The sequence below is a fragment of the Vipera berus genome (assembly GCF_964194415.1).
Source record: "Vipera berus genome assembly, chromosome: 1".
Lineage (NCBI taxonomy): Eukaryota > Metazoa > Chordata > Lepidosauria > Squamata > Viperidae > Vipera > Vipera berus.
The window spans coordinates 271,564,401-271,580,986 of NC_138202.1; the positions used below are offsets into that span (position 1 = coordinate 271,564,401).

General features: G+C 39.6%; 1 protein-coding gene across 5 annotated transcripts in view; it reads left to right on the top strand.

Annotated features, from left to right (window-relative positions):
• Window positions 1–16,586, top strand: part of UTRN (utrophin) — a gene marked incomplete at its 3' end in the record, with an annotated part of 377,026 nt that overhangs the window by 103,174 nt on the left and 257,266 nt on the right. For all 5 annotated transcript variants that reach the window (XM_081313934.1, XM_081313935.1, XM_081313936.1 and 2 more), the window contains 8 exons: window positions 2,844–2,957; window positions 7,075–7,221; window positions 8,685–8,855; window positions 10,669–10,848; window positions 12,807–12,941; window positions 14,536–14,685; window positions 15,691–15,852; window positions 16,142–16,270. In XM_081313934.1, the coding sequence (XP_081170060.1) occupies window positions 2,844–2,957; window positions 7,075–7,221; window positions 8,685–8,855; window positions 10,669–10,848; window positions 12,807–12,941; window positions 14,536–14,685; window positions 15,691–15,852; window positions 16,142–16,270 (1,188 nt within the window). The remainder of the gene's footprint in view (window positions 1–2,843; window positions 2,958–7,074; window positions 7,222–8,684; window positions 8,856–10,668; window positions 10,849–12,806; window positions 12,942–14,535; window positions 14,686–15,690; window positions 15,853–16,141; window positions 16,271–16,586) is intronic.

Sequence of the window (16,586 nt, forward strand, 5' to 3'; positions counted from 1 at the left end):
ATAATAATAATAATAATAAAATTTTATTTGTATACCGCCCTTCTCCCGAAGGACTCAGGGCGGTGAACAGGGCAAAAATATAAAAGTACAGGAATACAAAAACTAAAAAAGAATTAAACAAGATGCCCAAGTTACAACAGTAGATTAAAATACATTTAAAATAGCAATAAAACCTAAACCCATCCCCCATCAGGCCAGGCTGGCTTGTTCGAACAAATAAGTCTTCAGATTGCGTCGGAAGGAGCGAAGGTCGGGCGCCATCCGGAGCTCAACCGGCAAATGATTCCATAATTCCGGGGCACCCACAGAGAAGGACCTCCCCCTGGGGGCCACCTGACGACATTCTCTGACCGGTGGCCCTCTCTGTGGGAGCGCACAGGGCGGAGGGAAGTTGATGCCGGCAGCAGGAATAGAATAGAATAGAATAGAATAGAATAGAATAGAATAGAATAGAATAGAATAGAATAATAGAATAGAATAGAATAGAATAGAATAGAATAGAATAGAATAGAATAATAGAATAGAAGAATAGAATAGAATAGAATAGAATAGAATAGAATAGAATAGAATAGAATAGAATAGAATAGAATAGAATAGAATAGAATAATAGAATAGAATAGAATAGAATAGAATAGAATAGAATAGAATAGAATAGAATAGAATAGAACAGAACTGGAATGGACCTTAGAGGTCTTCTAGTCCAGCCCCCTGCTCAAGCAGGAAAACCTATACCATCTCAGACAAATGACTGTCCAGTGTCTTCTTAAAAATTTCCAGTAATGGAGCGCCCACGATTTCTGAGAGTAAGCTGTTCCACTGGTTGATTGTCCTTACTGTCAGGAAGTTTCTCCTTAATTCCTGGTGGCTTCTCTCTTTGATCGGTTTCCAACCATTGTTTCTCGTCCTTCCCTCTGGTGCTTTGGTGAACAACCTGGCCCCCTCTTCTTTATGGCAGCCTCTCAGATACTGAAACACTCCTATCGTGTGTCCCCTATTTCTTCTTTTCTTTAGACTAGTCAAACCCAAGTTCCGGAGCCGTTCTTCGTATGTTTTGGTCTCCAGGCCTTTGATCATCTTAGTTGCTCTTTGAATTTTTTCCAAGCTCTCAACATCTTTTTTTTGTGATATGGTGACCAAAATTGGCTGCAGTATTCTAAAATAGTGGGATCCTACAATAAGGCTAAAACAGCTCATAATTTAATTCTAAATGTGAATGTTGCTGAATCTAAAATGTATGGTTCTGGGGCATGGCTGAGGACTTAGTTGTTATTTGGAATGAGAGAGTAACAATAGCCCTAGACAGAACTGTACCTGCATGGACCCTCTATGTCCTTGTATCCTGGAACCTGTACTGGTTTTCAGAGGAACTCCAGGAGATGAATTGACATAAGAAACACCCATAATCCTCCTGAAGTAAAACTGTTAAAGTGTGAGTGACCGCCTTTCTTAAGGTTTACATCGTGACAATAAGAGCAGCAAAACACAGTAATTCTTCCTCTTTATTACATTTATGGACAACTAGTTGGCAGTCATGTGTAAAGGGATCTGGTCCCTCCTGTTAAGGATGGTCCAGAAGAACATTGCAAGGTATTGTGAGCATTATTCCAGGCATCTGTCAAATAAAGTCCCTTGGATTTTATTGGGATTTGACTCTGTGCAGGTCAGTGGGGTTGGATGAATCTGTTAGTCCTGATAAACTGGAGAAAGTTTTTGGAATTGTGAGCTCAGGGTTCTGTCACCCAATGCTCACTAGGTTCTTTAAGACAGGGGTACCCCAGCCTGCGGACTGGTACTGGGCCATGCAAGCAGCAGGTGAGCGCATGAAGCTCCATTTGTGCAAGCGAGTGTGCGCGTGAAATCATCCCCTCCCCTGCCGCTGGTCCATAGAACCGAAAAGATCGGGGACCGCTGCATTTAAGCATTCAAGACAATGACTAAACAAAATTGTGGAGGAAAAAATGTCCAGATGTTTAGTGAAGTAATATAAATTACAAAAGGAAGGTATACCTTACGTCCTTTCTAAAGCAAGACAGGAACTGTAAAGCTACATTTGACAGAGCCAGGTTATATGCTGGATTGCTTGTCTCCATTTATTTTCACCCATCAGATCTAACAGAGTGAACATTTTCCAGTTACTTCTATGAATGTGAGATATAAGAGATGTGCCTTCTCTCACACGGAGCCTGTTGAGTTCCATGAGATCTGGATGGCCGTGACCATAAGGTTTCAAAGTCTTGGCTTTTCCCTGAAGCACTGGGGCCAGATGGTTAGGCGAAGCTAGTTAGCTTGGCTGTGCTTTGCTTGTCTACTGTTTGATTTGCAACAGAAAGGAATTTTTTTTAATCTTAGGCACATTGCATTTGATTTTTATTACAGTTGCTTTTAATCATTTTGGGCTGCTGTTGTTCTTGGCTTTTAACCTATTGTTAGCTGCCCAGAGTTGCATTTGTGAGATTGACAGCCATGTAAATCACATAAATAAATAATCCTACATAAATGTAATAAAAATTGTATTTTTGGTCACATGTTTTTCTATTTTAGTGAAATATGACTCTGGTCCTTGCTCAATTCTGAGATAGGAGTCTAAAGGGTTGTAAATCTACTATTCAGGCAACTCATAAACTCTTTTTTTCCTTGTTTAATGTAGTTACTATTCTATGTTGACTGTCATTTAAAAAGATGTTTGTCTAGTTGGATTTTTTGGTTAACAAATATTTACATGAACCTAGTAAAATGTTATGAGCAGATATTTGCATTTTTAAAATGTAGACAATCAAGTATTTGGCCATTGAGTAATACTGTACATCACATTATAGAACATTAACTTTCTATATTATATTCAGGCTGATTCAAAAGTAGTTCAGAGGTGGCTGGATTCTGTGAAAAACTTCCTAATGAAAGACCAAATGAAGCAAACAGAATCTGAATGTCTTCAGGGACAGCTTGATCAATGCATGGTAAGATTTATCGATTTATTATACTATTGTATGTTCACATTTTGTTTATTCCTTGGCTGTGTCTAAACATTGTGAAGAACACTGCATGAAGCTTCTGTAATCAAGGAGCTATTATTGCTATATTTTCAAATTTGTGAATGCAGAGTAATAATGCAAATTGCAAGATGGAAGAAGGAAGTCTCTTTTTATGTATGTCATGGGTGGAATCCATTAAGCTATCTGTAGCCTGGTTCTTAGCACACAAAGGATCTTGTGTGCTGATTCACAGATGCTACCCATAAACATCTTAATTGTTATGATAAATGTTTAGAAAAAGAATATAGACTTTTTAGCATTTTGTATTTTTATGCTCACTCTCTTTGGCACATCTAGTTACCATCCCTTTTCTTTTGTTCTTAGAGGGAAATTTCCCTAAGGAAATCCCTCTCCTCCTCCTTTAATTAAAAGCAGTTTATTAGAGCTATTAGCTCTTTTTGGTCCTAGTCTCCACTTGCAAGGTAGCAATAATGATGTAGGTCTGATGAGTGGCTTGACAGATCTGGGCATGCTTAATTTCAGTTGTACCAGCCTTTGAACCCTTGGAGGCTTGGATCATCTTTTTTTACAAGCCAAATCAGATATGGGTAGAGAATGTGCTGAAAAAATGTCCCCCTTTGGGTTAATTTTGAAATTTTACTGATGTTTCAGAAGCAAGACTTTTTAGCAGGGCACCACTATGCATAATGGCAGATTCCCCTTATGTGATGGTATACTTTCTCTCAGGGCTTTTTTTGTCATAGAATGCTCAGAATGGAGTTCTGGCACCTTTTTTGGCCCGGCACCTTTTTCTTTTACAAAAAAAGCACTGCTTTCTCTGGGCAGTAAATAGGGTTCTTCTGTTTTCCTAATGCATGGTTTTAGTTCATGAGTCTCTGGTATGGGGCTCACAGAAAGAGAAAAATGAATAGCTAATACTGGCATCCATTCTCATCCATATTTTTTTTAGCTGCTGGAGTCTTCCATCATTTCCAAAACAGAACTGAATCAGTGTAGTTCTTGTCTTCACCTTGTATGTCATAAAAGTTTATTTCTTTTTAAATTTGTCGGTTAGGCCATCATATCTGGAACCAAAAGTTGCAAATTTATAGATACTCTCATATCTAATGCTTGTTCTATCAAAGACAGACGTTTTATAATCAGCTGAAACTAGTATCATAGGATCTTTGGAACCAAATCATAACTGTAGCAGATCATAGCAGATTTAGGCAGATCGTAACTGTAGCATAGTTGTGTTGGTATCAGTGCTAGTGTGAATTAGATGTATTCATTTTCTAGCTGTGTCAGTCATCAAGAATATCATGAATCTTTTATGGGTTTGATCAGTATTGAAGCTGTGTGTTCACGGGGAGATACATAAATCCATTGCTTATTTTACCTACTTTCTTGTATTTAATAGACACCTTTCTTATTATTCAGCTTTGGTGTTAGGTGATAGGGGCTATTGACATAAATAAACAAATATTAAAAAAAAGAACAAAGTTTCCTTTATTTGGGTAAATGCCCTTGGATATCTGAAGGACTGTTCTCTGGATTGCAGCCATTAACTTGGTTAACATAGTTATGCAGTTTTTATTTAGTTCTGCTACGTGTGCTGTATGAACACTGACATTTTTAAATGATTGTTTATCACTAAGCATGCTATGTGTATCCAGAAAAGTTTTTCTTTTATCAAAAAGAAAAGTTTTTCTTTTTAAGTAACCATTTATCCCTTAAATCACCTTCCAAGGATAAAAATCCTGTCATTAATAAATGTTCATTTTGCCACCAAATTTTGGTGATTCAATATTACAGTATAAAGTGTGGTTAAGGAGTTGTTCACCCCTGGTTAATATGAGATAATGAAATGACACCCCCCCTCTCTTTCCTCTATGTCTATGTCCATGTATTAACTTACCGTATATACTTGAGTATAAGCCGACTCGAGTATAAGCCGAGACCCCCAATTTCACCCCCAAAAACTGGAAAAAGTTGTTGACTCGAGTATAAGCCGATCCGCCGTTCTGCAAGCCTCCTCCGCCGGCGGAGGCTGGATCCGCGCTCTGCAAGCCTCTGCCGCCAGCAGAGGCTCGATCCGCCATTTTGCAAGCCTGAATACACAGGAATACCCTGTGTGGCCGCGGCTCTCGGGGAAGCCCTGGCTGTCCGCTTCCTCGCTCCACGCTGCCATTCGGGGCCCGCGCGTTCCCCGGGCAAATCGCGGCGCCCAGCAGGCGAGGAAACACGCCCGCTCCAGTCGCCCCCCCTTCCCTCAGGAGACGCGAAGCAAGTGACCGCCCGGAGCTTACCGAGGACTTGCACGCGGCCGAGGCTTCGGTGCTTCCAGGATCGCGCGCACCTCTCCCAAGCCGCCGCCATCCGGAGACCTGCCGAAGTTTGGGGAGGTTTGGGGAGGTGCGCGCGCACCTCCCCAAACCTCCCCAAACGTCGGCAGGTCTCCGGAACTCCGCGCCCTGCCTGCCTGCTTCTTTCCGCAGCGGAAAGAAGCAGACCTCCGCGCCCTGCCTGCCTGCTTCTTTCCGCTGCGGAAAGAAGCAGACCTCCGCGCCCTGCCTGCCTGCTTCTTTCCGCAGCGGAAAGAAGCAGACCTCCGCGCCCTGCCTGCCTGCTTCTTTCCGCTGCGGAAAGAAGCAGACCTCCGCGCCCTGCCTGCCTGCTTCTTTCCGCTGCGGAAAGAAGCAGACCTCCGCGCCCTGCCTGCCTGCTTCTTTCCGCAGCGGAAAGAAGCAGACCTCCGCGCCCTGCCTGCCTGCTTCTTTCCGCAGCGGAAAGAAGCAGACCTCCGCGCCCTGCCTGCCTGCTTCTTTCCGCAGCGGAAAGAAGCAGACCTCCGCGCCCTGCCTGCCTGCTTCTTTCCGCAGCGGAAAGAAGCAGACCTCCGCGCCCTGCCTGCCTGCTTCTTTCCGCTGCGGAAAGAAGCAGACCTCCGCGCCCTGCCTGCCTGCTTCTTTCCGCTGCGGAAAGAAGCAGACCTCCGCGCCCTGCCTGCCTGCTTCTTTCCGCTGCGGAAAGAAGCAGACCTCCGCGCCCTGCCTGCCTGCTTCTTTCCGCTGCGGAAAGAAGCAGACCTCCGCGCCCTGCCTGCCTGCTTCTTTCCGCTGCGGAAAGAAGCAGACCTCCGCGCCCTGCCTGCCTGCTTCTTTCCGCAGCGGAAAGAAGCAGACCTCCGCGCCCTGCCTGCCTGCTTCTTTCCGCTGCGGAAAGAAGCAGACCTCCGCGCCCTGCCTGCCTGCTTCTTTCCGCAGCGGAAAGAAGCAGACCTCCGCGCCCTGCCTGCCTGCTTCTTTCCGCTGCGGAAAGAAGCAGACCTCCGCGCCCTGCCTGCCTGCTTCTTTCCGCTGCGGAAAGAAGCAGACCTCCGCGCCCTGCCTGCCTGCTTCTTTCCGCTGCGGAAAGAAGCAGACCTCCGCGCCCTGCCTGCCTGCTTCTTTCCGCTGCGGAAAGAAGCAGACCTCCGCGCCCTGCCTGCCTGCTTCTTTCCGCTGCGGAAAGAAGCAGACCTCCGCGCCCTGCCTGCCTGCTTCTTTCCGCTGTGGAAAGAAGCAGGCAGGCAGGGCGCGGAGGTCCGGAGACCTGCCGACGTTTGGGGAGGTTTGGGGAGGTGCCCAAACCTCCCCAAACGTCGGCAGGTCTCCGGACCTCCGCGCCCTGCCTGCCTGCTTCTTTCCGCAGCGGAAAGAAGCAGGCACGCAGGGCGCGGAGGTCCGGAGACCTGCCGACGTTTGGGGAGGTTTGGGGAGGTGCGCGCGCACCTCCCCAAACCTCCCCAAACTTCGGCAGGTCTCCGGACGGCGGTGGCTTGGGAGAGGTGCGCGCGATCCCGGAAGCACCAAAGCCTCGGCCGCGCACAAGTCCTCGGTAAGTTTTTTGTTGACTGGAGTATAAGCCGAAGTGGAATTTTTCAGCCCAAAAAGTGGGCTGAAAAATTCGGCTTATACTCAAGTATATACGGTATTTTGCTAATTATTTTTTTCAAACATAATAAGTCTTTGAAATCTATAAAAGTGTCTCAGAAATTAGCAACATCTCAAGTTGTATCTTTGGAAATAGATATTAAAATATGTTTTCTCATTATGAACAGCTGCTTATTATTGAAATGGAAAAGATTGAGTTGTCTCTAAAAGAGATGAAGGAAATAGATTCTTCTTTAAGAAGCCAGCCTGCTAATGCTTGGGTGAAATCCAAACTGACAGACATCCAATCTCAGTGGGACAAACTAAGCAAGCAGGTTAGTTCTTGATACTATTACTCTTGCATTTTCATATCTGTCATTGTGCTCAAGTAGTAGCATTGTTACATGCATTGCAACCAATCATAATATCAAACGTAATGTTTTATTTTCAGCATATAAAATCCCACTTTCATATTTACAAGTGCCTAAATGGAAATGCAAACTAAATAATTGCATTTATGTTCCTCTATGACAGGGGTAGGCAACCTTGGCTCTTCTATGACTCGTGGACTTCAACTCCCAGAATTCCTGAGCCAGCATGGCTCAGCTTGGAAACCTCTCCCTTTTCCCTCAGCATGGCTGGCTCAGGAATTCTGGGAGTTGAAGTCCACGAATTATAAAAGAGCCAAGGTTGCCTACCCCTGCTCTATGAGAAACCATCAATTTTATAATAAACCAATTTAATTTTAAAACTATAGAACTAATATACAGTGCTATAATTTAATGCAGTAAACATGAGATGAATTACAATTCCCAATATTCTTTATTGTTGGTTGGCAGTTATGCAGTAATTCAGCTAGAAGGCTATAAGATTTGTTATAGTGTAAACTAGGCTCTGGGATGTTTTCAGTTCAAATTTTATTTTTTAAGTCACCTTGCCAGATAGATGATGCTGTTTTAGACTCAATTCGTTATCTGTCTAAAATTCTCATCAGAAAATATATCAAATGAGCCATTTTGTTTAACTACTAGGGCAATTGTTGTTGCTATTTATACTGATAGGAAATTTTCAATATTTCCCTATCATCTAAATGGTAAGATTTTACCCACACTATAAATCTGTTTTCTTGCATCCCTCACGCTCTTTAGAAAACATAAAAAATGACATCATTCTTTCAGGTTAGTCCAGACATGTCAAACTCGTGACATCTCGCGATGTATCGAACCTTTCCCCCCATTGCTGGCAATGGGGTGGGCGTGGTTTCCTCATGATGCGTCCGGCCTGCGGGCCGGTAGTTGGACACCCCTGGGTGTCAGTCTATATTCTGAACCGGACTTGTGAACATACTCAGTAGGAAGAAAATATTTTAAAACACAGTTCATTAAGCGGAACTGAGAGTGTTTGTTAGTAATGGGTTAGTCTTGTATGAAATGGTAGAAATCTAAATACTTGCAACAAGAATCTGTTGCTAGTTCACTGCTGCTAACATATTTTATTAACCCTCATGATAACTATGATCACCACCACCACATCACTATTATCACAGGTTACTTCATTGTTAATGTAAATAATTTAAAATTAAGCAGAACTGTATTAGTTACATTTGCCAGTTCTTGTATCTATAGAATATTATTTCCTAGATTTCCTGTTGAAAAAAGTGCTGAACGTTACTATCTCAAAATAACTTTCACCATTCTGTTGATCACATGTTTTTCTTTCATCAGTTGTACAGCACTCTTTAAATAATACGAGTTTAAATAATGCTGTCCACCTTATGTTGCTTTGTTTGAATTGCTAGATCATTAGCCATAAAAATCAATTATCAGAAAATCAAGAAAAAGCTGTCAATCTCAAAAAGGATGTGGCGGAAATGCAAGAATGGATGGCTCAGGCTGAAGAGGAATATTTGGAGAAGGATTTTGAATATAAGAATCCAGATGAGCTAGACAATGCAGTGGAAGAAATGAAGGTCAGGAATACTTGAAAAGCATTTTAAAAATGATATAGTGACTAAACATGGGTGTGTAATTGTTGTTGTTGTTGTTGTTGTTGTTATATTATTATTATTATTATTATTATTATTATTATTATTATTATTATTATTATTATTATTATTATTATTATTATTATTATTATTACATGAGAATGTCCTTGTCCGAAAAGTTTTTCAGGATAGAATGATTTGTTTTTTTAAGAGCTTAAAGCTGACTATCCTTCCTACTTACTCTTGAAAATGAATTAAATTAGGACTAGGATTATTTACATATTTATAAGGCCATATTTTCTCGAGTGTCACTACTAGAGCTTGCACTGTGTGCAAGTGAAAGTGTATGTAAACATATAAAAAACTGTTGCATATCTTAAAATTCTATATGACTTAAGGTGCTGCTGATAGCTTGAATGTGTTGGTTCGTTTGCATACTGATTTTTTTTTCTCCTTTGAGCCAAGATTGCTGCATAGCCCTGCCATGTACTCTGCAGTTTGACCAGATGGCTTCAGGCTACTTCTGTTTGATCAGCAAATACTGGTTGGAGTAGAAATTCTCAATCTTGCTACAGTGAGATTAGAGGAGGCTGGAGTTTGGAATGACATTTGCTTTAATTTTACAGTGAATGTAGAATTAGTGGATTTAATATGATAACTTAGCATTTCGAAACTATGACAGGGATGTAGAGCCCATTTTGCTTATTCTTGAAATTTCAGGCTGTCTCTTAGCTTAATTTTATATATGCTTGTATCCTAATCTAATTCATATGATATGCCTAATTGTAATTTAATGGTGGCTAATCAGCTGTCTGAGAAAACACAATGGATGCACAGTTGGAGCAGCAACTTACAAAATATTGTCATATTTACATACATATGAAAAGATTACAGCTATTCTGAATGCAAAGAGTCCTTTTTATTTCATGTTCATTTTACACATTACAAGTGTAGTATATTGTAAAGAACTGACATTGTCAATAGCCTGGCTATCAAACACTAAATCACACTGAAGGATTTTTTTTAACATTAGAAAATGTGGCAGCTCATTTAATAAAGCTTTTTGAATTGAATGACAGGATTGCCACTGGCCTTTTCTGTTAAATTAGAAAGGGTTTTGTAATTGAATGCTCTGTAGCCCTTGCCAGTCTTGTGCTCCTCAGTTATGTTGACTTTGCAACTGCCAGAATTACTAGTCAGCGTGACCTTGGTGTTTGAAAAATTATTTATTCTGAAACAGTCACATTCAATAGAATGATAAACTTGGCACTTTTAAAAATACTTTTTCACGTTTAGAAATGTAGTACTCTTGATTGTAGTAAGATTATTAAAAATTATACCACAAAAATATATGCGCTCTGAAAGTTTTTTTTTAAATGTACTAGTTAATGTTGACCATATAAATTGGGAATTTTGAGACAGTGGTCTTTATGCACAGGAAATATTTATCTTGGGATGAGTTGACTTCATACAACCAGATTTCTACAAATCAGTTTGCAACAGAATATCTGTGGAGATGAACTCCATTTGTATGACAAGGAAGGTCAAAATGATGGTGGGCAACTAGTGTAATAAGTGATAAATAGACAATATTTATTACAGAGTCCAGTGGAGTTGGGTGGCTTGTAAATTCAGATCAATCAAATACGATAGAACTTCAAGTGAGGTGTCTTGGGATCCAAGCATATATAAAATACAATGCAACAATTCATTTCAATATTTTACGTATTAGTTCAGATTTCATTGTTAACACAGTGATTGCAATTTAGTCTGGTCCTTATTTGCTTCCTCTGGGCAGAGAGCAAAGGAAGAAGTGCTGCAGAAAGAAGTGCGCGTGAAAATTCTGAAAGACAGCATCAAAATGCTAGCTGCTAAACTGCCATCTGGCGGTCAGGACTTAACAACAGAGCTCAACCTTGTACTGGAGAATTACCAGCTACTGTGCAACAGGATCAGAGGGAAATGCCACACTTTGGAGGTATGATCCATAACTAATTGTTCTTTTCCTTAACACCAATGGGAGGGTTTAAGACATAAGTTTTAAACAACATAAGTTGTTTAAAAAAATCATGCCAATGATTTTTGCTGTGTATTTAAAAGTTGGGGATTGGGGCGTTGTTGGACCAGCGACTTGTTTAATGAACAAACTCAAAACTCTTTTATTATATATTTAATTCTAGATATTTTAAAGCTCCCTAGAGAGCCAGTTGGTATAGTGCAGGGGTAGGCAACCTTGGCTCTTTGATGACTCATGGACTTCAACTCCCAGAATTCTTGAGCCAGCATAACTCAGCATGGAAACCTCTCCATTTCTCCTCAGCATGGCTGGCTCAGGAATTCTGGGAGTTGAAGTCCATGAGTCATAAAAGAGCCAAGGTTACCTACCCCTGGCTATAGTGCTTAAGGATCCAGGCTAGAAACCAGGAGACCAGGCAGTTTTAGTTCTGCCTTAGGCACAATGCCAGCTGGGCAACCTTGAGCCAGTCACTCGCTCTCACTCCTAGGAAGCAGACAAGTGCTTGTGAAATTTGGCCGAGAAAACTGTAGGCACTTTCCAAGGAGTCAGCATTGACGTTAAGCCTCACACTAACACACTAACACCCCTTTTTAGATAGTGAAGGATCGTAGTTACTGCCCATTAGTTAGAAGCCATTTCATATACAAGTAAAGTAAGTTCAAATAGTGGCTCCAAAATTAGTGGGAGTGCACTGTTTTTTGTTGATTTTAAAATGTCAATAAAAAGCCAGGGATATACGGATGAGAAATATATAGCTAATGAAATGCCTATATTAAGACTCCATCAATATAGTCATTATTTCTGAATTATGTATCGCCTAATAAACATTTCAGTTATATTTAACTTCTACACACATTCTTATATTTCCTATAATACTTTTGACAGCAATGTGAATTAGCAACTGTGCAATCAGGCCTCTTATTTAATTCTTTGTAGCTGCAAATCAGGAGAAAGTCAAGTTCTCAAACTCTATTTTAGCCACATTGAGCATTACATTACTACAGTAGCTTTGGAACGAACTTTGGAATGTGATCCAAATCAATTTTGGGTCATGTTTAAGATGGCAAATTAGAAAATTCTGTGTTAATGATCCAGGTAAATGAAGTATAGAATATGCAAGATACATTTTTGCCTTTTAAGTTAGGAAATTATTACTGGCTATTGTCTCGAAATGTATTCATTTCATGCAGCATCCAAGTTATCCCCATTGTAATATACCATTGTTTTGTTATTGTATATAGTGCAAACATCTGGAATTGGCATGGGAGATCATTGTAAGTGAGTTGAGCAAGTGAGAGCTTTCAGGCTGAGTGAATTGAAAGTGTCTCATTGTTAGGCAATAACTTGTGAATAATAATGATGATGGTGATAATGATGATGATGTTGGAAGGGACCTTGGAGGTCATCTAGTCCAACCCCCTGCTCGAGCAGGAAACCCTATACCATTTCAGACAAATGGCTGTCCAGTCTCTTCTTAAAAACTTCCAATGTTGGCGCATCCACAACTTCTAGAGGCAGGTTGTTCTACTGATTAACTGTTCTAACTGTCAGGAAGTTTCTCCTTAGTTCTAGGTTGCTTCTCTCCTTGACTAGTTTCCATCCGTTGCTTCTTGTCCTGCTTTCAGGTGCTTTGGAGAATAGCTTGACTCCCTCTTCCTTGTGGCAGCCCCTGAGATATTGGAACACTGCTCTCATTAAACTTCATTAAACTAAATATACCCAATTCCAGCAACCGTTCCTCATATGTTTTAGCCTCCAGACCTTATCTTGAGTAGTTCTAGAAATCATTGCTGTTGATGAACAATATACTCAGGAAAATCTACATAAAGCTTGAGAGATAAATGTATCATGTGACTGAGAGGAACCGGCCTCTGAAATGGAATGAGGTTTTTTCCCCCCCATATATTCTTTACTTTCAGGAAGTATGGTCTTGTTGGATTGAACTGCTACACTATCTGGACCTAGAAGCAGCCTGGCTGAATACATTAGAAGAAAAGATGAAAACAATTGAACACTTGCCAGAGAAAATAGATGCTGTCAGTGAAGCCCTTGAGGTACATAGTCTGTAAAAGGAATTGCAAATAAGCTTAGGTTTTTTTTAAAACTGAAGATGTTTTTCCTCCTATATTTAAATTCAATGAAAATCCCTCATTTCTCATAATATTTAAGTAATTCTAGAAGCGGACAAATGTGTCGAAAGGGTTTTTTTGTTGTTGCTTTAATTCAAGATGCATCAGTGACGCCCACAGGAGAAAAAAATCTTACTTATTTGAGCTAAAAGAAATGGGTGTGTCTGCAGTGGTATCATCAAAGATCAAAACAAGGCAAAATATCAGATGCGGCATCTCTGTGTAGATTCCCCTCTTTTTTTAAATGATGTGTGTTTTGTGCCTGCCATCTTTTATTTTTATTTTTCTACCCACCCACAGCTAGTGGACACTTCTAGGTGTCTAAACATATTTTGAAACGTTGGAATTTTTGGCTGTGGTTTTGTTAACAACAAAGACGACCCAGAAACCTTTATTGGTCTGCTATATAAACACATTATGATCTTCAAGTGTATTCCAACTTTTGTTCTGCTAACTATTTTCTTTGTTCTTTGAAATGTGATAGTGAAATACATGATTTTTTAAAAAAACAAATTTAATAATACAGTATCTTTTGTCTTGGTTTTTCTAAGGACACTTTACATCTCGACAATTATGTTGACTACTTGGGATTCTTTTAACTTACTTTGACAGGTGCATTAATATGTATAAAATAAACTCTCGACTGCTGTTATTCATATAGTACTTCACTGGCATTTAGAGAAGGCTGCTTTATTATGTTCTACATAGAACTCTCTTTTAATATGCTTCAGAAACTATAATTAGAATACATTAGCCAGTCAACTGTTTATTGTCCACAGTTAACTGAAGGAATTCCTAGTATATTTCTGTAGTTACTTCAGAGCGACAGTTATTCTTAAATGTTCCACGTGGAGGAAATTTCAGGCTGCATTTGTTTTTTGACCCACCATATCTATCATGATCAACTCAGGCAGAAATATGAGATTGGGAATGCCCAAGTTTAGATGACTGCTAGATGGCAGCAAAGAGGTACATAAAATTCTTTGTGCTGCCACCTAATGGTCCCCTGAATTTTCACAGCCAGTACTAGTAACCCTAACCAGAAGAGGCCCTATGTATGTCTGCTTCCATCGTAACTGGAGATTACGCAAACAGCACTATCTGCTGCTGTAGAATGCTTTCCCATTGGTGATGCTTCCTTCCTTCCTTTTTATTGTCTGAAGGCATTAAAAAAAACCCTAATGTTTTTTCCATCTACTTTCAGGTTTGGGTTTACATTGCAGTGATTCTGCTGTCATTTGCTGGTTTTATTTCCTCTTGCTCTTTGTTTTGGTAGAGTTCCTGAGTTGTTCTTATGGGTTCCACTATTTTGATTTATTTGTCTGTAATTTCCATAACTATTTTAGGGTGATAAATGCCATATGTTTCATTGTTCTCTTAATGGTAACGTAAGTCCTCAGACACTGTAAATATATGCTTTTTCTGAATGATATTTTTTTCCAATTTTAAAATGTCACGAGTGCTGTGTTCAGTATGTTAGAAAGCAAGTGCCTACATTTTGGTTTAATTATTTTCTCAGTCACTGGAATCCATTCTACGTCATCCAGCTGATAATCGGACTCAAATTCGGGAGCTTGGTCAAACATTGATAGATGGAGGTATCCTTGATGAAATCATCAGTGAAAAGTTGGAAGTTTTCAATGCTCGTTACGAGGAATTAAGTCATATGGTATGATATATAACTTTGATGAAATGAAACATTTGTTTTTATTACTGTCAGCATCCACAATATACAGTTTTGAATGAAGCTTAAAGGTACTCTTCACTAGCTTATAGAAATAAGAGCTGCCCAATATTTAAGATCAGATGTGCATAATTATGCCAACACTACCTATATCTTGTATTATGGTTTGTCAGAAGTTGGACAACCGAAGGACCTACACTGTAAACTGGATGGCTGAGTGAATTCTTAATTGAAAGTGAACAGATCTAGATTAAAGCTTAGAGGATCCTATATTTTGTACAGGCGAGAAGCAAAATTATGATGCCACGTCATGGGGCTACATTCCTCAAACAAAAAAGGGGAGAAAAATAACAGTTTGGGATGCAAATATAAATCATGATAGCTATAACCAAGGTAAATGGTCTCTACCAACAAAGACCTATCCCACAAAAATGTGTAAAATGACTGAAAGTCTGATTTTATATTTTAAAAAGATTTGAAGCATGATGAGCAGATTTATACAATTCAAATTACAGAATATGGAGTAAAGCCATACGTAGTAGTTTTAAAAGTTTACCTGCTGCCTTGGAAAGAAAGCAACTTTTTGGCTTTGAAAAATACAGGACAGAGGATCTTGAAAAGCACAAAGAGCTGAATTGATAGTCGTTTGGAAACTGTTGTTTTCTATGAGGATTGATGGGATCCCATCCTGATTTCAATGGTATTAATATGTCCTCTGGAAACTTCCATAAGTCTTGATAACAAAACCGAATGCTGAAGTCAGTGCTTCTAACTTAAGTTGCCATGCTAGGAATCTCTGAATTATGTTCCTTTTCGGCAGGTATCCCTTAACCATAAGAAAGTAATATTTCACTGCACTGTTGACAATCAGAAAATAACAGCATAGTGCAAGCATAGTGCACATAGTGATTTACTATTTTCGTATTTATGTTTAGGTTTATATACAAGTTCTAAAGTTTTCATGCAGCGTATTTCTTTGTCTCCCCTTAGGCAGTCAGTAAGCAGATTTCTTTGGAGCAACAACTTCAGATGATGCGGGAAACTGAGCACATGTTGCAAGTTCTTCAGGAAAGCTTGAAGGATTTGGATAGGCAGCTAACATCCTATTTGACCAATAGAATAGATGCCTTCCAAATGCCTCAAGAGGCACAGGTATTTATTTATTTATTTATTTTAAAAAAACCCTTTTGTAACATGGTTTTTGAGTTATAGGATAACTAAGGGAATACATGCTCTATGAAGAAATGCTGAAGTGGTGTCTTATGCTACAAAATCAGTAATTTCGGTAATCTTTTGATTTTGAAATAAGCAGTCTGTCACTGAAATCAGCATGTGGGTATTATAGTCTTTATAATAATACATTTTAGTAGTATGATTTATCGGGTAGTCAGATTGATATTTGCTATGTCCTCTCTTCCCCATTTTCTATAACGAATGGCAGAAAATCCAGGCTGAGATTGGTGCCCTTGAGTCCACCTTGGAAGAGCTTAGAAAGAATGTCTATTCTTTAATGCCACCTTCACCAGAATGCCGATCTTCCCGTGGTGGGACTCATTTGGATGTCTTGCAGGTAAACATTTCAAAAAGAAAAAGAAAAAAGCCGTTTTCATCTTTTTTTCGTAATCTTTGAGATCAAGCACTAAAGACATAATTCAAAATTAGTTTTTGCTAATTAGTTTCCCAGAATTTTCGTGTTTCTTTCAAATGCAGTGTTTTCAATTGAAATTGTGATAATTTTACATACTATAAAGTTTAATTTGTCATTTCTGTTCCTTTTCAGTTTCATTTTCTCCAACCTTTCCCCCTTTTCGACCCTTGTAGGCATATATTTGTAAAAGTAGGATAATTTTACATACTTGTGAAAGTTCCTAATTGTGAAAAAAAAA